This window comes from Rhinatrema bivittatum, chromosome 5 (assembly GCF_901001135.1).
Source record: "Rhinatrema bivittatum chromosome 5, aRhiBiv1.1, whole genome shotgun sequence".
Classification (NCBI taxonomy): Eukaryota; Metazoa; Chordata; class Amphibia; order Gymnophiona; family Rhinatrematidae; genus Rhinatrema; species Rhinatrema bivittatum.
The window spans coordinates 321,906,168-321,927,814 of NC_042619.1; the positions used below are offsets into that span (position 1 = coordinate 321,906,168).

General features: G+C 44.5%; 1 protein-coding gene across 1 annotated transcript in view; it reads left to right on the top strand.

The window, feature by feature from the left end:
- ANOS1 (anosmin 1) overlaps positions 1-21,647 on the top strand; it is a 464,829-nt gene that overhangs the window by 300,930 nt on the left and 142,252 nt on the right. Inside the window, exon 6 of the mRNA XM_029604378.1 lies at positions 9,963-10,092. Coding sequence (XP_029460238.1) covers positions 9,963-10,092 — 130 coding nt within the window. The remainder of the gene's footprint in view (positions 1-9,962; positions 10,093-21,647) is intronic.

Consider the following 21,647-nt stretch of genomic DNA (forward strand, 5'->3'; position numbering starts at 1 on the left):
CTAAATCCTGAAAAATGCCTCATACCTGCAGTCCAACAGATTCCTAGATGTTGCCAGCTTGTGTCCTGCATTCCCCAGCATGGAGATCTGGTTGGGGGTCTCCAATTAGATTTTCAAACTCTCCTCCTCTGGACTCTTTCTGTAGTTTTGACCTCTTAGGGGGAAAAAGTCCTTTTTTGGATACCAGAAGGACTTTTACAACCCAGCCAAACAGAGAGGAGGCGTGGTACAAAAAAACCTCACTAAAACGTAACTCTCAAAAATACAAACCACCTCTGGGTGAGAAGTCACCGAAATCCTCTCACTGGATGGAAAGGAATAACCAGGTCTTCTCCCTCAGGTCCTTCTGTTACAGGGGTTCCCTCACCAGCAGGAACAGGATTACACCCAGGCACAAACAAATTTAGAAAATCTTCTTACTAAAGTCCTCTCAGAAAGGGATAGACATGGGGGCGGGTCCGGGGGTCAGGGGGCAGTCCAGGGGCGTGGCGAAGGTTCGGGGGTGGTCCGGGGGGGCGGTCCCGAGTCCTCCAGCACAGCGGCCTGTGCCGGGGGATGGCGAGCCGGCGTGCGCAAGTTACGCCTGCCTGAGGCGCATAAGTTTAAAAATCTGACCCTAAGGCTCCGAAGCTCCCTCTTCTGGACAAGGACTGAACCATTGCAGGCATCCTCAGGGGGAGGTGCTGCAAGGCATGGTCTGTCCCTCCTAGCTGTTACCTACTAGGCAAGGTTCTAGGGCCAGCTAGTGGGAGACCAAAGGTTCTGCACACAAGGGTATCTTATTGCCTGACTGTCCATTTTGTTTTGTTGTTTGGCTTTGACTTGTAACTTTGTAACACTTTCCAATATGTTCCTGAAATCATGAATACCGAGTATTGAGCTGCAGCTGGGTTATAGAATTCAGTCCATCTGTGTTTATCTAACACATTCATTCTGTAAATACAATCAACACTAACTTGTCAAGCTCTTAATGTCCACAAACCCAGGAAATATTTCAGGTGAAGGAGAATTAGGAAAATGCAGCACATTATCAAATATGCCAAAACTTTCTAAAAATATTTTGTGACATCCTTCTCAGCCCAAATAGTCTCTCCTTTTGCATAAGAACCTTTCCCTCTACAAGCAATGGCACAATCTGACTTATTAAAATGCTGACTTTTTAAAAAAGTACAATCACTCATTGGCACAATTACTATTTCTGGAAGAGACTGGATAACTCAAAGGACTTATAATAGCATTATGGAACCTTTCACATCTAGGGCATTTGTTCAAATTCAGCTGAGTCTGGAAGGGACCTAAAAAGGAAGTCTGTGTGAAATGAGATGGTGCTTTTAGCCCAATTACAGGGACAATAGCAGAAACATTCACACTGTGTTAGATGTCTACAAATCTGTGAATTTGGCTGCACATAACTTGTCACTGATTAGTGACAGGGAGAGAAGACCATTTTTGGAAACTGATGGTAATGCTGTCATTAGCTCATGTAGCACAGGACAGTCAAGAAAATACAATCATAACTCAGGGAGATTAGACCTGCGCTCAGCTTGCTCATCCTCCCCCCCCCCCCCCGTCCCCCCCAATAAAATACGTACTACTTTTTGGCATTTAACATAGGCCGCAGTTTAATCCATAAACCCGAGCCCCTTACAAACAATAGTAAACTTATAACATGTAACCACCAACTCCCCCTCCCCCCTTATCTTCCCCCTCCTCCCTTTTCCATCTCTACCCCTTGTCCCATAGGTAAAGCACTGCCACCCTCCCCCCTCCATTGCCCCGCCTCACACCAGCGAGGGCAAGCCCTGGCCCTGAGCTATAGCCCAAGCTTGCAGGCCTTCTTGTGCAGCAGCCCCCCCCCCCCCAACTGTACAATTTGCCCCCCTCTCCATGCCCTCCCCTTTTGAACCTTACAAATTCTTTCATAGTAACTAGGGCTCAGATTATACTGCCACATACAAGAACTGTTTACCCAGTTCTTGTTTCTCCCACTGCAGCCTCAAATCTTCTAAACAGCACCACTTCCAAACTATCTTGAATAGAATTATTAAATAAATCAATACCAATGTCCGACAGATGTACCCCGTCTCCCTGAAATAAACCATCCTCCACCCCACATGCCCATCTATGTCTCACCCAAAAACCCATTTACCCAACTTCCGATTCATTTTCATAACCCCTGCTTTCCATAACACTTCGGATTTACATTTAAGCCTGACAATGATATTGGACCATCCCAGCAGCACCCTTGGCCATCGGATCCATATTTGTGAAAGGTCCTTTTTGTTACAAGTTATCAATTCCCCCAAGATGAATGAGCAAGCCATCCGGCACGCCCCACAGTTCCGCTCGTTCTCACAGGAATGGCAAGAGTTCGTCCCACATCATGCCCCTCTTGCTGAACCAGGACACACTTCACTGCCTCTGGTCCAGATCCAAGTGTTCCCCATATGTTAACCTGCTAACACTTTTGTAAACCATTGTGATGGCAAACCCGAATGACCTATAAATAAATATGGCCGCCTCACTGCTTGCCGCTGCGCCCTGTGGATGAACGAGTGGCCCACAATCCAGAAGCACCCTGTTCTGCGCACCACCCTGATTATCTCTGAAACAAAAACGGTATCATTAAGCATTCCTCGTACCCCCTTTCCCCCCTCCCACCCAACTCCCAATACCCCCTGGAATCTCCCTCTTAAAAACCAGATCCTTCTACGACCCCCCTCTTAATTTTTTTTTTTTATTGTCTGATATATGTCAGGAAGGCATTAGATTTTCATCGACCTATCGCTTGAATACCAGCTCTCAATATTCCCCCTTCTGCTGATGACATGGCTGCCCCAATTCGAAAAGCTTCTCATTCCACCCCAGTTGTCTAACCACTATGTGCAATACCCTCGTGAATTGAAACCTAGTTAACGGCTTTCTGTTCTCATGAATTAAAAATGGACTTGTAATGGTGGTCTAACCCTCATAAATAGTTTGGTTAACCACACTGGACATACCTCCACATTCGCCACTGGCAGGAGCGTGATGATCTGCCCTTTCCTTTTTTGGTCCGTTTTAGATTCCTGTAAAAAGAGCTCAACCCCTGCCGCGTCCAACTTGACATTCCGGACCAGGAGCCCGGACACTCCTACCAACTCTCTGATTCTCATGGCCCCAAAAAAAGCCAATGAAAAAGCTGTGCTGATTGCTGAACAACAGCACCTCATAGTCAGACCAGCATACCGCCAACAAGTGAATTGTTAACTGAATAAAATCCAAATATTTTATTGGTCTTTGTAAATCTCCCTTGCCATTCCTGTCCCTCTGCCACCCCTTTAGGAAACTACCCAGCGGGTTAGCCCATCCCTGCAACTTCTGGAAAAAGGCAAATCCCGCTAGCTGAGTTCGTACCAATCCTGCCGAATATCCTAATCGCCGGGCTCTTAAAATATAATGCACTAAACTCTCTTTTGCACTGGCCCCAAAAGCTAACCGTCGGACCACAAAAAATGAGACACTGTTGCCCTGCCTGTTGTATAAGCTGCCCATGTAGCTGGCGCCACAAACCGCCATATCAAACTCTATTCCTCGTCTGTCCAAGAGTCCACAAGTCTTCCGGGAACTTCTCTGGTGACTCCTTTGCATGCGGTGCCAAATCCCGAAAAACCTTCCATTGGAAACGAGACAAAGCATCAGCTATGAGGTTCTGCTGTCCCGGTACATGCTTGGCCCTAATGCTTACATTGCTACTTAAACATTGCGCTACTAATGCTCGAAGCAACCTGGGGACCTGTGGACACCGCACTGTCAAATTATTAATTACCTGAACCACCCCTAGATTGTCACACCAAAATACCACTCTCTGGTTGGCTAAGAGCTCTTTCCATATCGCTACTGCTACTACTACAGGGAATAACTCCAAAAAGTGACATTTTTCATCAAACCCTTGTCCACCCGATCCCTTGGCTATGGTTGAGCACACCACATCCCCTTAAAGAAAACTCCAAACCCTGCTCCCCCGCCGCATCTGAGAACAACTCTATCTCCCAATTCCCTACTTCCAATTCTGGGATCACCCGCACCCTATTAAAGGACTGCAAAAAGACTTCCCACACCCCTAGCTCTTCCCAAATGGATTGAGTCACCCGTATGTGATTATGACTCACCTTGATACCCATAGTAGCTGATGACAATCGTCGAATGAATGCCCTCCCCATCAGTATGACACGACATATGAAATTCAGTGACCTATCAACGATTGCATTTTCTTTAGTCACTTTCCTTGCACTCCTATTCTCACCTACCAACTCCCACAATTTCACCACCTTGTCATCCGACAATTGGGAAATCATCGTATCCAAGTCCAATTCAATTCCCAAGAATGTCAATTTAGTAGCCGGACCTTCCATCTTGTCCTCCGTTATTGGGACCCCCAACTGTTTCGCCATCTCCAAAAACCCTTTTAACTGCTCTCGACACAATTCAGTCTAGCTCTCTCTCACAAACAAAAAATCATCCAGGTAATATAACATTTGCTGACATCCAGTGTACCCTTCTATTACCCACTGCAGGAAGGAACTAAATGCTTCAAAGTATGCGCAAGATATGGCGCATCCCATTGGCAAACACCTATCAACGAAATAACCCCAGTCAAAATAAAATCCTAATAAATGCAAACTGCTCGGGTGACTTGGTAACAATCTAAAAGCTGATTCAATATCGGCCTTTGCCATCAAGGCCCTCCGCCCCGCTTGCCGTACCAATGCCAGAGCTGCATCAAATGAAGCATAACGAACCATACATTTTTCTTTTGGAATGTACTCATTCACTGATGCTCCTTTTGGAAAAGACAAATAAAGGATCAACCTGTACTTCCCAACTGCTTTATTCTGAATAACCGCCAAAGGAAACAGATGCATCGGTCGTATGGAGGCACCTTGAATGGGCTCGCAATCCTCCCTAATCGCAAATCCAAATCTAATTTTTTACGCACCACCTCCTCCAATTGACCCACGAATTTGGCATTCTGGATCTCCTCACCACCCCCAAGACCTTCTTACGGAATCTGAAAACCCTCCTTTAAACCCCAAAAAAGCAACTGCGCCGCCTTGTGATTCGGATAAGTTTGCAGCCATGTAGTCAGAACTGCAAACTTCACCAGCGATCTCGCTGACCTCAACTATTCACGACTTTCCACTTTTAACCGCTGTGTTACCTCCTTGAGTGTACTTGGAAGATGGGTGAGCTCCATTGCAGTTAGCACAGGCGTGCCGAAACTTGTAATCTGGGAAAAGGCACGTGACTTTATTAAATCTCCAACAGACGTCCCCACTCCCTGTCACACCCTCCCCGCTCGCCGTCCCTTTTCCCACTGTCCCGCTAGCACGAAAGGAATAGTTGCCCCTCTTCCTCCATTGGAACTGGCCCCTCCCACTGCCGAAACCCCACCCGTGCTGCGTTTCAGATTTCCCACACTCTTATTTGTCATTTGGGTTAACCACAAATTAATATCTTGATTCCCCCCAAGACATAAATCAGTTCTCTGCCATCTTGCCCCTAAACGTTTTTCATCATAATTGAGCCAGGCCCAACTTTCATAGTCCCTAAACGCCCCTAATATGCTATCTCTGTATGCCAGCAATGCACCGTACTGATCAGGCTGGAAGTGACCCACCACACTAGCCAAGCGGAAAAAACGTCGTACCCAGTTGATATTCTTAGACACCTTAAGCCCTTTTGTAGCCTTTTTTCTCTGCTTCCTACTTTTCTTTCTATCACTCTTGCCCCCTCTTCTACCTTCCAGCAACCGGAAAATATTAATATATTTTCTTTTACAAATTTTCCTCCTTAATTTATGTGGGATCCCTTCCCATAGCTCTGTCAAAGAAGCCAATGCCGGATGACCCATATCCTGTCGTGGCCCTTCCCCCCCTTGAATCCTTTTACTCTCCGACTCACAGGAAGATGATGTGGAAGTCGATGACAAGCTTGAACTACTCCCTGCTGACCTCTGTCTTCTCTTCCTCCTGTGGGCTCCTCGCCCCTCCTGTCTTTCCATTGATCCTTGCAACTCACCTGTGCCCCCACTCTCTCCCAGCTGTCCTCCTGAAACCACCTGGCCTCCACTGCCTGACGTGCCAGCAACCCTGCTCCTCTCTGGCATACCCAGCTGGGCCCTATTTCTCCAAGCTTTGTGCTATGAAGTGGATGGTGCTGCAATATCTTCCTCATCTGTGAATACATATTGTGATGTAGTGCAGCACTGCCGAGAGCAGGAACTGACAAGACACCATAAGGCGGCAGGTAATACCAGAGCCAGACAGCAGGGGCCTATTTCAGACCGTACAAAAGTTGCCCGGGAGAGGGGCACCAACCCACTCTCCCAATGAAAGATAGAGACAAACAACTGTGCCCTGCATCCAGCCAGCAGGGGGCCTATTTCAGACCGTACAAAAGTTGCCAGACAGTAGGGGGTCCAGGTGAAGATGAGAGACTACACTTCCCAGGTTCCCTGAACCGGCACCTGACCCCTGGCTGGAAAGTGAGCAGGAACAGGTGGAGGAAATAGGGACTGATCCCTATGACTCAGCAGAGTCAATGGAAGCTGAGGAAGAGGACGTGCCGCCGTGGTGGAGCTGGCCACAAAAGCCCGGCGCCTCAGAGTCAGGGAGGGGGAGATGGAGGTAAGCTGGGGAGAGGAATGCTCCAGCTGTTCCTCTATGTAGGTGGAATAACCAGGAGGTTGGGGGATGGTAAATCCTGTGTTGGTAAATGGAAGTATGAGAAAGGTTGGAAGGGAATTGTGGTTTTAAAAGCTGTTTAACTCTGGGCTTATTAAGGAGAACCTAAGCGGTTAGGCTTGGGGGCTTGTAAGGGCAACCAGGCATTGTTACAGGACTGCAGCCCTGTAACAATGGCTACAGGACCACATTAAGCCCATTTTGTGATAAAGACCTTTTTCTGTGTACTGTTTGGGAGTGCCAGGACTAGGCCTGGCACTCTGACTAGAGACTGGGAAGAGTCCATAGCAGCGGTGTGCCGGAGCTGTATGAGTGGATAGACAGAGGTACATGAGCGGAGAGGGATTCCTGAAGCCCAGCAAAGCCCACACAGAGTGCTGAGCAGAGGGGCCTAATCATGACAATATGCACAAGCCGCAGAAACCTCGCCACCAAACCCTTTTTGTCCCATACCCAAATCCCGACCTGAGACTTCGATCTCATGTCTCTGACTCCCATCACCCCTTCCCTCACTTTCCTCCCACCTCCCAAGTGACCCCTTTTTTCCCTTCACCTGCCCCCATCTCCCTCTGCCACGTGGGCCATCCCCCAAAACCATGGTGCCCTCTCCCTTCGCCAGCCAAAGCCACCTGCTCCACATATTTTCCTATATACCTACCTTCATCCCTTATGTAATTCCCCCCAAGTCGCGTCCCTGGTATGGTAAACACTCTCTGCCGCATGCCAGCACGAGGGCCTTGTTTAGGAGATCGCATTCCTCGCCCAACCAAGGGACCACTTTTAAGCACCCGACCTCTCAGTTTGTCTCAGGCCCCCTCTGATCAACTCCAGCTCCTGGAACTTCCCCTCCCCGTGTCTGCAAACAAATATCTGCCTGCCGCCCATCCCCATATCCCCTGCTTCCTTGTGAACTTTTCCTCTCACTCCCTTGTGCCTCCCAATCCTCATGCTTAACCCTTTTTCCTGTTCTGCTGAGAAACCTCGCTCTCCTCTATGTTCCTAACGAAACTCCGCCCTCCTAGCCATGCCCTGAACACCCTCCCCAAGAAATGATCTAGGCGGGGGAGCTGAATGCCCCACCCGATGCATTCACAGACAGATCTAAAGGCATGAAATCCTCCCCGCCTGCTGCGATCCCGGTCCTCCGGCCGATCCTGCCTCCGGCCTGCTTTTCCCCCGAACTGGCATCGAAAAAATTAACGCCCGACTCGCTAGGCCGCGCTGCCGGAGGGGAACCTGCCAGCCCTGCAAAATGGAACCCTGCCATTACTCTGCCTCGCCTGCTGGCCAAAGGACTGTCCAAACGGAGGGCCGCATTTGCTCCTCTCTCCCTACCCTTTCTCATCATCTGTCCCACCGATGATACCTATCCTCCCTGCAATGGGAACTGGATAATAATGGGGAAAAAGAGCCGCTATGTAGGGAAGAATTCCGATCCTTCCAAACGCACGGGCCTATGCTGTGACCGCTTAAACAACAACAGTTCAATTGGGCTACTAATGACAATATCCCAGACTACCTGCGAGTTGACTGGATGGTTTCATACTATTATATTTATCGTTACTGATTTTATATGTACACCTAAATTCCTCACACTCCGGATCGCGAGCCCCGTGCACCCTCTCGCCACCCCTCTCCGACTCGAATGGCGCCAATCTGCTGCCACATCACTCCTTACCTGCTGCCAATCACAACACCCCAATTCCAACCCCCACTCATTTGACCCTTAACCCAGCTCCCTAGCCTGTCTATATCCTACTATACCTCTTCTGCCCTTTCTCCCCTCTCCCTCCTTTTCCCCTTCAAATCCTACTCCTTCCCGCGCTAATCCCAAGATATCATCGGCTGTGCAAGATGAGCATGCACTGCCTTTCTTAATGAATATTTTATTCTTTAAGCACAAACTATAAAAATATTCCATATATCTATGGACAGTACACAGGCATGGATTATTCTTTTAGCTGGAGCCAACATCTAGGCCTTTGCAGTAGTTTGCCCTGTACAGATTCCCTGTAGTTTTATTATATATAATTATACTTTCAAGGCATTTTCTGTGAATACATTTTAGGAAATGGCATGTAATGTACCCTTGATTCTTTAATGTTGCGTGATTTTCAGAAAGCACAAACATATTTTGCTGTGGTTCATGGTAGCAGATCCAGTGGTGTATTTGAGCACCAAAAACAATAATTAAAAAAAAGATATAAAAAGGATTAAAATGTTCTTTACAAAATTTACAAAAATAACTCCAGTGATGACACTGTGGTTCATCCTGTGATATGATCCATTTTTGGACAAAATGCTGTTTCATTTAGAATGCTTGTAGCTATGGATTGGTTGGTTTTGATTTTTTAGAGTCCTATTAATATTTGCTTAGTTAAATGTCTTCTGAAAATTGTCCTTCCTATGTTTTTTACTCTAAACACAGAAGTAAAATTTAAGACCCGCACACATTGAAGAGCCGATTTGATAACATATGCGCATATATGTGCGCCTGTTATGAAATTGGCTATGCACGTGTACATGCACACACAATTTTATATTGATGCGTGCGTGTGCATGCGAAGGCCATCTCGAGTGCGTAAGTGGGGGGAATTTGGCGACACAATTGGCCTTTTTCCCAGTTCACTCCCAGTTCACGCCAGTAAAGGAGAGGACTTCCTAAACCCAGCGATGCAATTGGCCTTTTTCCGAGTTCACTCCAGTAAAGGAAAGACTTCCTAAACCCCCTAGCTAACCTGCCTCCCTTTCAAACCATTACCCCGACCCTTTAAACGCTGCTAATGCGTATTTTTTTTGGTACATGACTTACACACCATACATAGCAGAAGTAAAATTACATGGTTGGGGACCCCAGCGTGTGCTTCTGCACGTAAATACTTATGCACTGGATTCATGCTATAGACCCAGCCTGTCCATGTCCCGCCCATGCTGTGCCCAGACCACACCCATGCCCCTCCCCTTTTGGTGAGAAAACATTTTAGGCATGTAAGGAGCTATGTGTATGCCTGCGCTGGTCTCAAAATCCGTGTAATGCGTGCCAGGCCGAGTCACTTGCTTTGGCACACATAGGGTTTTTAAAATCGACCAGCTAGAGTTAGAGCAATAGTTTTTTTTGATTCCAAGAGAATCACAGGTAACCAACGAGAAAACTTGCTAGACTCTCACTTAATGTATGAAATACCAAGGCTGCCACTTCAGATTTGGATGTCATCAGTGTGCCATTTCTCCCACCAGACCACAGACGAGAGAGTACAACTGTCTGACATCAGGCCCAGCAGATGGTATCAGTTCCGCGTGGCTGCCATCAATGTGCATGGAACAAGAGGCTTTACAGCACCCAGTAAACACTTCCGCTCTTCCAAAGGTTAGTCTTCTTTTACTTGTAACTGGAATCTTCCATTCTTCACACAGGGAAGGGCTGTGCATTTGTTTGAAACAAATTTGGAATGTGAACCAGAAATAACCATTTTCAATTCAGTTCATTTCAAACAAACTGAATATCTACTAGGTCCAATCCCCCCCCCCCCCCAAATATTTTATATTTTTTGTTGCAACAAATAGGGGTAGATTTTAAAAGGGTTACGCGCATAAGTGATGTGCGTGACCCTTTCAAAACCCCCCTGCACGCGCTGAGCCTATTTTGCATAGGCTCGGCAGCGCGCGCAAGCCCCGGGACGCGCGTAAGTCCCGGGGCTTTGCTAGGGGGTGTGTCGGGGGGTGGCGTGGCATTCGGGGCATTCCGGGGGGCGTGTTGGGGTGTGGTGCTGGCCTGGGGGCATTTCGGGGGCATGGCCAAGGCCTCCGAAATCACTCCCGGACCAGGGAATTGCGCAGCGGTGGCCGATTGGCACGCATGAGTTACGCCTGCCTGGGGCAGGCGTAACTTTCACGATAAAGGTAGGGGGGGTGTATATAGGGCTGGGGAGGGTGGGTTAGGTAGGGGAAGGTGGGGGGAGACCAGAGGGATCGGGCAGCGCGCACTGGGCTCGGCATGCGCAAGGTGCACAAATGTGCACCCCCTTGCGCGCGCCGACCCCGGATTTTCATTTAAATAGAGAATCGCAAGCCCAGGAGAGGTGCTTGGACATGCATCGGGAGAGCGGGCACTCAACACGGCGCGCCCACTCTCCTGCATTTTTTATAGTATCGGCTAGGGATGTGAATCGTTTTGAACGATTAAAATTATCGTCAGATAATTTTAAAATCGTCCAAAAACGTTAGAGTGCACGATACAATACAAATGCCCATGATTTATCGTCAGGGGCATTTGTATTGTATCGTTAAATAGGGAGTGGGAAAACCGGCACACCAAAAAAACCCTAACACCCACCCCAAACCTTTAAAACAAACCCCCACCCTCCCGAACCCCCCCCCCCCCAAAATGTTTTAAATGATCTGGGGTCCCGGTGCGATGATCCCGGCGCGATGTCCCGCTCTCTGCCCATGGCTGCTGTGAAGAGAAATGGCGCCGGTGGCCCTTTGCCCTTATCATGTGACAGGGCAAAGGTAGCGCCGGCGCCATTTTGATTCCTAGCTCCCGACGTCACGCATCCAGGAGATCGCTCCCGGACCCCCGCTGGACCCCCAGGGACTTTTGGCCAGCTTGGGGGGGCCTCCTGACCGTATGGCATGGTCAGCGCCATTTTGCTGTACGGCAAAACGATTCGAGTTTAGGAGGTCGTTCCCGGACCCCCGCTAGACTTTTGGCAAGTCTTGTGGGGGTCAGGAGGCCCCCCCAAGCTGGCCAAAAGTCCCTGGGGGTCCAGCGGGGGTCCGGGAGCGATCTCCTACGCTCCTGATGTCGGGGGACAAAAAAACAAAATGGCGCCGGCGCTACCTTTGCCCTGCTGCCATAAGACAGGGCAAAGGTAGCGCCGGCGCCATTTCTTCAACGCACCGGAGGTCCTAGAGTAAAAGATCACACCGGGACCCTCCCTCTGGACCCCAGGTAATTTAAGGCATTTTGGGGGGGTTCGGGAGGGTGGGGGATTTATTTTAAAGGGTCGGGGTAGGTTTTAGGGATGTTTTAGTGTGCCGGTTTTCCCGCCCTCCCCCGATTTACGATTTACACGATATTTTAAAAAACAAAACCGCGACGATAAGATTCCCTCCCCCCCCCAGCCGAAATCGATCGTTAAGACGATCGATCACACGATTCACATCTCTAGTATCGGCCTGTATAAGCTTTACCATTGAACCAAAGGAGCAGCTCACCTCATTAACCTAACAGGATCTCCATTATCTGTTAACGCAGTTGCTCATTTCTTTCTCCTTCATGCCTCACCCATCAAACACTTGAAAATGTTTCCTTCATATAGAGAAATAGACAAGATTTGCAGTACTCAAGGGATCTTTCAGCTTTTATGTGGAATAATTCTTTGTTACTTTAGAAAAAACACAGATGATCAAGTGTACTGGATAAGTCCCGAAGGGCAGTAAGCATCTGTTTCACAGAGCATGCCCATAGAATATTGTACAGTATGTTACATTGGTTTAAATGAATACCATTGTTCTCATAAAGGGAACACTGACTTCTGAGAGTTGTAATTCATGCTGTCCCGTGGAAATGTTGTCACAAAAGGATGAGACATTTGCAGCTTAGCTTGTGGCAGCTACTCTAGAGGCTTACCTTATAGTTGTTCAGCTACTTTGAAACAAACACTGACAACATCATAGATTGATTTTCAGGCACTAGTCCCTTTGTTATACCATAACAGTTTTATAAATGACATTTAGATATTTTTCCATCTTTTTGGAAGAAATGAATTAGAAAAAGTGATATGAATGGGAAATCTTGGATGCACCAAGTTTTTGTTTTTTTTCCTGTAAGCTAAGCTATCTTGCCAATAGAATAAAATAATCCTGCCCAATAATTGATGAATTAAGTTTAGCTGCCCTGGTTTCATGCATTCACCAGCTAAGCAATAGCTTCCTCCTTTTTTAGGTGATTGGGTTTAGTTCTGAAGTACAGTTTAGCTGTTGCCTTCATACTCAAGATATGTGTTCGAGTCCAGGGAGATGTGGCAAGTTGTCAGAAAATATCTTTAGATTCCTTGCTTTACATCCCTTTGTACTTCTTCTTTCCTATTTGTCTCCTCAGGAATATTCTTCCTCATTTTTATCTTCTTTTCCATACTCTTCCCCTGAAATTCCTTCACTCTCTCCGCCAAGCTTCTTCTATCTCATCCTGGCCCCATAGTTCCATGGAGCTTTGCCTCAACATCAGTCCAAGCTCTCCTCCTCTTCCTCAGCGCAGCAGCTGTCTCATTCTTTGGATCCCCACCCCATCTCCTACTGATCACTGTCACACCTCACCTTTTGTGCTAAGCGCTACCTGCCACTTCCTGTTTTCATGTACTGTGCATTTGCGAACAAGCTTTCTGTGTCTTGCACATGTTCTGTGTTTTTATCTTTGTCTTCATGAATCGTGCTGTTTACCTTGATGATTATGGATAAGGAATAATAGTAGGAAATAAGAATCTATTGTTTAATAATAAAACTCAAAAAGAAAAATTATATAGAGCCTTATTCAAACATAATTTTTCTCTATGGGAAAACTCTTTATGGTCCATAGTTCTTAAATATTTATTATAAATATCTTGTTGTGCACTGATTTATTTAAGCAAAGAAGAAATATAGCATATAAAAGTGCTGCTTTCAAATTTTCAGCAGCAGACTTCTTGGTTTTTTTTTTTTAAACAGATCATTATCCTCCACTTTCTCATTGCTTGTGTTTTAACTGAAACTATTAAAATTTTGTGATTGAATTCATGAAAGAGCATAGAAAGATTTTGAGCAGTATGACAAAAGAAACCAAAATATGTGGTAGATTATTGCAGCAGAAAATGCAGCAAACCTTATTCCATGTTTAGAGAGAGGTCATATGACATTCCAGAACCTGATATCTGATTGACTCATGACATGCAGTAGGCCTGATTGATCAAAGTTTGCTCCTATTATCTGCCCATAGAAAAGACCTTTGATTAATCAGGATCAGTTTGTGTGAAGTAAATTGTGATATCTTAGCTGACTTGCACTAATCAAATGCAGTATGTGATATGATTTCTAGTACCCTAGCAGCATAAAGGTTGATATTCATGCTAAGTTTTTGAGTTAGGCAGCAACGTCCATTGCCTCAAGTACAAAAACTTAGATTGTAAGCCCTCTGGGGATAGAGAAATACCTACAGTACCTGATTGTAAACCGGTGTGATATCTCAACTGAGATCGAATGTCGGTATATAAAAATAATAAATAAATAAATAAAATCTTCCTCTTCCTCCCCCTTCCCCCTCCTGCTGACCAGCTAAATTTCAGCTGGGGAATTCATAAGCTGCACAGAATTTAGACAGACAAAATGAGGCAGCTTTGTGGCCATTTCTAGGGCACGATTAAACTTTGGCCCAGTTGGTACTGATAATCCGAGCTGGCCAGTCAGGACCGGTGCAAGGGTATTAGCCACCCTAGATGGAACTTCTGCCTTGTGCCCGCCCTCTACCGGCTCGAGTCAAACTAGTTTGACTCGAGCCGATAGTCGGGTCGGGTCGGGTGAGGACGGACGGGTCACTAGTCCATTGGCAGAAAGAGAGAAGAGACCGCCACTGGCACTGCCATAGCGGCTGCCTCTTCTCTCTTGCTGCCGTGGCTCCTTCCTCTGGGACCCTAGCGCCCTAGGCCCCCGCCTAGTTCGTCTAGTGCTTCTGCCGGCCCTGTGACTAGCCAAAGTTACCTAGGTAATTCTAGTTAGCCAAATAGCAGGCATAAAATAAACCGGATGACTTTGTCTAATTATTTTTAAACCAAATATTCAGCCCCACATATTTGGACTGGATACAGACATAAAGTAGTCTGGTTAACTTTATCCATACATCTGGTTTAATATTGGCCTCATAGTAGTTTACAAGAATGTATGCAAATTTCTGGGATTTGAATGAAGAAATCTCAAGAAAATGACTTGAAAATAACATATTTCCTGGCCACATTGTAAACATTATTAGTTGCTTTTTTATACTTTTGAAATAATGCAATAAATAAATCTTTCTTTTAAGAATTTGTTTACTATATTTTATAAATTTAATTCATTGCTAGCTGGTTTTTTTTTTTTTTTTTTGCTTTCCTTGATATAGACATATTCAGTGTTCGTAATATCAGAGTAATCTAATATCTAAGCAGCAATGGTTTAGAATAAGAACATGAACAATTTTTTTTTAACCATTTATTGTGTTTGCAATTTTGGTCTCTACTTCACATAGCATAGACGTTAGAGTGAGAACCAAGCCTGAAACCATATTATCAGTCATGAAATATATGCATTTACAATTTTTCATTCTATATTTTGTATGGTTGTTTATTGACCTCGTTTCCTGGTTTCTGAATTCTGGAATAGAAACCTGTTTTAAACTTTGTATTTTGCATTTTATGATTTACATATTCTTAATTGTTTGATTTATTGTGTATATTATATTTGTCATCCTTTCATAGTTAGGTGAGTTTTAAATCAAACAAAAGAAAATAAGTAAATAAATTAATAAATTTATCCCAGGTCAATGCTGCTAAAGCTGAACAACAGCATATTCATCATTTTGGAACTGCTGGCTTTTGTCTTTCAAATAAAAGAACAACATATATACTATAATTTATAAGGATATGCATAGTCAAACTGTATGTGCTCAGTTCACTTATTTGTTTATAGTATTTGTGTGTATTATAGTGAGCACTATTTGCCAAAAACAAACATTTTTAATTTTCCTTCTTCAATTATAGACCTAGATTCATCATTTTGCTAGAATAGTACATGCATCACATGGAAAGGGAGAGAGAGAGACTCTATAAGGTGTTCATATAAGTAAACTATTTATACCACTGTAAGAGGGGAAACTAGTAACTCGGGGTGAGGATTTGGTGGTAGCCTAGGTTTTAGGGGGCTGTTTTACATGCACTGTCAGAGGTACAAACAGCACAGTAGACATCAATGAAGATTTTGTGATTTGGAGTGATGAAAAGTACACAAATATGAGATTTGTACATTGTACTCCCTCCCTCTCTCTTTCTCTCTCCCCCTCCCTATTGCAAATCCCATTTCGGGCATAACACTCTGAAGATAGGTATAGTTATTTCTGGCGTTAAATTGTGCAATAGCATGTGTTACACTATTATATGTAACATTAAACACCCCTCATTTTCATAAACTCCTCCCTTTTGACTACATTTTTAGAATTTCTATACGCATAGTGTGATGCGTTATTTATCGCTTGCATTAGGGTTTTATCGCAGGCATAACAGCCCTAACTCCCACAATAAGGTCCTATCATGGTTTGATAAATGACAGTTTGTTTGGAACAAGCTAAAAATAGGCTTATTCATCCTATGTTACCCATACATTTCAAAAGAACGCACATCCTTAATAATTTACCAGGAGGGAGAAAGCATGCAATATTGTCTTCAGTGTACAAGTTTTATTTTGGATGGGATTTCATGCATGTACCACTGTTAGTAAAAGAAAAAACACCCATTCTGCAATAAAATTCTTTCTGTAGCTCCCGTGGGACCAATGATGTTTGTATCACTGCACAGCTGGCTTCTGTGTGCCATTTTCTGTGGTCATAAGAGGGCCCTGTAGACATGCTTTGGAAGCTTTTAATAAATGGAAACTTGTCTAGGACACAGCTTTGTAAGATCAGTCTCAGGTCAAAACTGTAGTAGACACTGTTAGTTATGCCTTTCCAATAACATCTCCCAAATGAATTGGGCTTGTTTACAGTTTGTGTTCAAAATTTGTACCTTCATCAAAATATTTGTTTTTCTGTAAGAATTCAATAAACAGAGGAGAGTAAATAGTTTAATAGTTAAAACATGCGACTAGAAGTAAGAATTCACAAATTCCAGACCTATTTCTCTCAGTTACTTCATGTGACATTAGGCAAGTCACTTTATATTCCCCGAGTTCAATTTTGTTATTTTTAATTAGGTAATAAGAATATAATAGGTTTTTTTTATCAGCTTGCATACACGTTAGAGATATGCTCATCTATGATAGATGGAGGTATGTACAGCAGACATATTTTTGGACAAATATATTGGTAAAAATATGTCACGTGGTTTTAAGCAGAAGGTATATTATAGATGCAAATGTATTTTGATCAATTATATATTTTTTTCTTATCTTGGAAAAACTAATAATAACTTTGACGTATCCATGGAGGTGGCGCTTTTCTGAGCTACTAGGATTTCTGCTTTTGTAGAAAAATGGGATAATGATAAAACATTATACTCCTACATTAACCAAATCCAATCCTATCTATTTTCTAATCCATCTTTCCTAAAAAGCTACAATACATATTAAAAAAAAATAAAATATAAGATATCAGAAGGCATAAATAAAAATGCAAAGTTACTAATTTGGCAGAGTGGGGATCTGAAATTATTTGCCTAATTACAAGCCAAGTTGAGAAGAGACAGCTGCAATGCCCTGATAATGGCTTTTGTCTTGATCTAGAAACCACCGAGGTAGATTTTAAAACATATGCGCGCGAGTACTTTTGTTCGCGCCACGCCCCCGGACATGCCCCCCGGACACGCCCCTCCCACCCCTTTTACGAAGCCCTGGGACTTATGCACGTCCCGGGGCTTTGCGCGCGCCGGCGGCCTATGCAAAATAGGCGTGACGGTGCGCGAGTGCCCTGCGCGTGTAAATCCGGGAGGATTTACGCGCGCAGGGGTTTTAAAATCTACCCCATTCTGTTTAGGACTGAGCCAGTATTAATTTTTCTCAGCCTGGGATCTTCTTTGGAGACAATGTACCAAATTCAAGTTTGTTTTTGATATGCTTTATGTAGACTCCTGACCAGTATTGCCATATATCAGGAAAAAATCTTCAGTGAATAGTCTGAAGTATTTCATTAGTGGTCTAGCTTCTAAAGTTTTAGTAATTTCAGAGTTTCTAATAGCAGATGAATGGCATGCAAAAGACACACGATACCTAAATTAGTAAGTCAATGTCAATAGAAACAAAAAAATAGAGATTACAGGTCTATGTATCCTCATTAATGAAGGTAGCCTTTTAAGAAACCTTACGTTTTAGTGTTTCAGGCATTGTATTTATTTTCTGAATTGTAACTGTGGCAACAGAAAGGCTTTTAGTACTATAATAATAAGATTGCAAATGTTTAAATGTTGGCACACTACTTTATCTCACAGTAGTCTTGCAGAAAGCATGCTTTTTACTGCCATGCATGACTTCAGTGGATCTCATGCTTGTATCAACTTGTGCTTTCAAAGCCGAAAGCTTAATTACAGAATAAATGAACAGATTTAGAGGTTTGACAAAAATTGTCTTCAAGTCTAGGCAACAGGTAATTTTGTTTTATTTAGCTGCCAGTTTTAATGGGCCAAACCTCAGTCTGTGTAACAATCCATCCTACAGCAGCTGTAAAGCAAGCATCCTTTACCTTGGCCTGAAAACAAAAATTAAATTTTAAAATGAAATCCAGTTTTGACAACTGAGGTTCAGGGACAAGTCATAGGGCTAGACAAAAATAAATTAATGTTCTTCAAACTGCAAAGTGCAGCATTTTAGTACTATATTGGTCCTGCAGAAACTGTGTTTTATTTCAAGTTGCGTTACATTTTATCGAGCTAACAAGAAGGGATTTTTTCAGCATATTCTTATTGCTGGTTTGCACATATTTTAGAAAACATTCTCTCTTTTGTTCTTAATACTGGACTTTAAGAGGGCATGGGGAAAAAAAGCAGAGAGAAGCAGCTGGATCTAGTGGCATGTGTTTAAAGTGTCATATTTGAATGATTTAATGGTGGTGAGTGTTAGGGGTTGCCACAATGAATGACAAAGTCAGTCATATGAAATGTTAGAAGTCCTAGTGGAGACATAGGCAACCATATAGTCAGGTCTGTCTGGCAGGCTGCGATGATAAAATTAACTAGCAGTGGGATCAGGCTGCAAATACAATAATAATGAGTGGTCCTTACAAATCAGACCAGCTCTGTCTGCCAGGCTGTTCAGGGAACCTAAGAGGTTGGATGTTCAGGCAACAGTGACCCTGGTATTCATAGATAGTTAGATTACTACAAAGATTTGTGGTTGGTTAGAATGGGAAGAAAAAGGTACTGGGTGTGAATTAAGCGGGGGATCAAGTATACTAATTTGCTTAAAAGGGTGGAATACAAATTAAAAAGATAGCTAAAACTGTCCAGGATAAGGAAAGATCTTGCAAGCAATCACACTTTATGGCTGATAGTTGGGATATATCCTTGACAGTGTGAAAATAAATAAGTGGGCAGACTGGATGTGGTGGTTAATCTTTTTTGCCATCACCTAATATCTATATCTATTAGGGATAGGCATTCGTTTGCAATGAAATAAGAAATACCAACAGTAGTTCCTATTTCATTTCATTTCGGAGTTTTAAAAAATCGATAGGAAAAAACCCACCAAATTTTGTGGTGCCAAAAAAAAGGTAAGTTTAAAAAAAAAAAAATCCAGAACCTGTCGCCAACCTTTCACATTTATTAAAATATTAAGGCCCCCACCAGCGGACCCACCCCTACCCATTCTAATCCACCCTCCCTGCCTGGTGGTCTAGTGGGGGTTTGGGAGCCACCTTCTGCTCCCAGTCCAGCAGCTGCCATTAGTGAAATAGGCGCCAGCTGCCCTATGCCTCTATCTTGTGATGGGGCAGCCCCTGTCACATGATAGGGGCAAGGGTATGCCTCTTCAAATTTAAGCTGTTGCCGTGGGGTAGCACTGGAGCTGATTTAAGCTGTTGCCGTGGGGTAGCACTGGAGCTAATTAAAGAAGAAATAAGAAAGAAGAGGATAGCATCAGAGCTGCAAGGCCTGGGTTCTGGATCTGGGCCTGATCCGAGGGCTGGCACCAGCATCAGGATATGGCCTTTGGACAAGGCCACAGCATCTTGCCTGTGCCCGGGCTCTGGCTTGGACTACCCAGGCATTGGGACCTTGGCCGAGTCCCAGCATCGGGTCTGGATCTAGGCTGAAGCCCCAACATGAGGACCCGATCTCCAGCATGGGCCACAGTGTCTGGCCTGGGCTTTGGCTCAGGCTCCAGCCTATGCCGAGATCCAGGCATTGGGACCCAGCCTGTGGGCTGGGCCATGGCATCAGGCCTAGGCTCGTTCTCTGGCCTAGGCCGGGTAGGGATCTGCCCAGGCCCATTAGGTCACCTTGGCTTTGGCCTACACAAAGGCAAAGCCTCGGGCTAGACCTCGCTGGTAGATCTCTACCAGACTGGGTAAGTAGGGGCTGGGGGGATCCTGGCACCAGCTTTTTCTGGGTAGGAGGAATGGGTGAAGGTGACAGAATGGGAGGCCTTAGGAGGCCCCATTTTCTTTTTTTGGTCTTTTTTTTTTTTTTTTTTTACATGAATGAAATGAATCAAACATTCCACAAACCGAAATTCATGGGGAAAAAAACCTCCTGAAAACAAATCGAAAACCGAAAATGAATATTTTGTCCCTGCACACCCCTAATAGCTGTGCTGCTAAACATCCCTTTAAAGTTTAGCTGGAGAAGTCTTATCCAGCTATCTTAAATGTTTAATTTTGAATGTCTACCTCATAAAGAATATCAGACCATCCCATCTTTGTATCTGACAACATATTCATAAATAGCCACAAATTTTACCTTGCTGCCATAATGAATATGAGACAGGAGCGCCTGCCCAGATCATTGCCTCCTCAGATTTATAATGACGGCTTCAGGCAGTCATACCGACATGATCGACATGAGCAGCATCAGTTGGTCCCCCTGCATTCCATGAATCCCAAACCAGCACCGCTATTTTTCCATTTGCAGCCAATCCCAAGTTTTCACTGTAAAGGCAAGTAAATGAAGGAGTGGCCCATGACCCAAGCACACGTGCAGGATCCAGGAAAAGATCATAGCACAAAATTACCCCCCGGTATGTGGGCGCTCCCACTGTTGTGTTGCAAACGCTCCACAACCTCCAGCAACCAAGCCAACTGGTTACCTTCAACAGGCAAAGTCCTCTTTGGCCCCAGATGTTGCTGCCCCAATTTGAAAAGATTGCATCCTGAAAAACTGCGGATCCCAGCCCAATCTTTAAATAGCTTACTTGAGAACTTTAGCACATTGATAATGTGTTACTGGCTTCCCAAACCTCCCGCTGGCCGAATAGCCATGAAAGCTATAGTGCTATCTACTGCTATCCCATGCCTGGAATAAAGTTTCTATATGACCCTTTCCTTTCTGATTGGTCTTGGACCTATGAATGCACCATTGCACATAATCACCCTTCATGATGACATTTTGCATCAACAAACTGGCTGTGCTTGAAGCAGCAACCAACTCCCCCACCCTCAAGGCAATGAAAAAGGGAAGCAAAAAGCCTCCCAGAATAAAGCCACCTCATGAGGCAACTCACCAAGGCAACCATTTCCACATTTCTCAAAGGCCACTGCTTATCCATTGATGGGCTTATGCCCCTTTTTCATCTCCCTAATATACGCCAGCTATGAGGTTTCCCCATCCTGAAAAAAAAGAAAATCCTACCAGATGAGAGCGCACACTTGCCAGGGAGTAACCCACATGCTTCGTCCATAAAATGTACTTTATGATGGCCGCATTTGCCACTGGTTTCTCTTCCATCCTATCCTGTGCAAAAAAAACTTGAAACAGTGCCTCTGCCCTTGTTATAGGCTACCTGTGTTGTGGGAGTGAGAGAATTTTGAGTCCTTTCCAAAACTTTCCCTCTCTGAAAGCCATAAATAAACTAGAAAGCTGCTCCATTCTCTTCTATCGTTTGTGCTAGCTGCTGGAACGGCTCCCACTTTGAACAAGAAACAGTATCTGCTATAGAGTTCTCCATCCCAGGGACGTGATTAGCTCTAGCCGTGATGTTCCACCTCAAACATAATAACTCAAA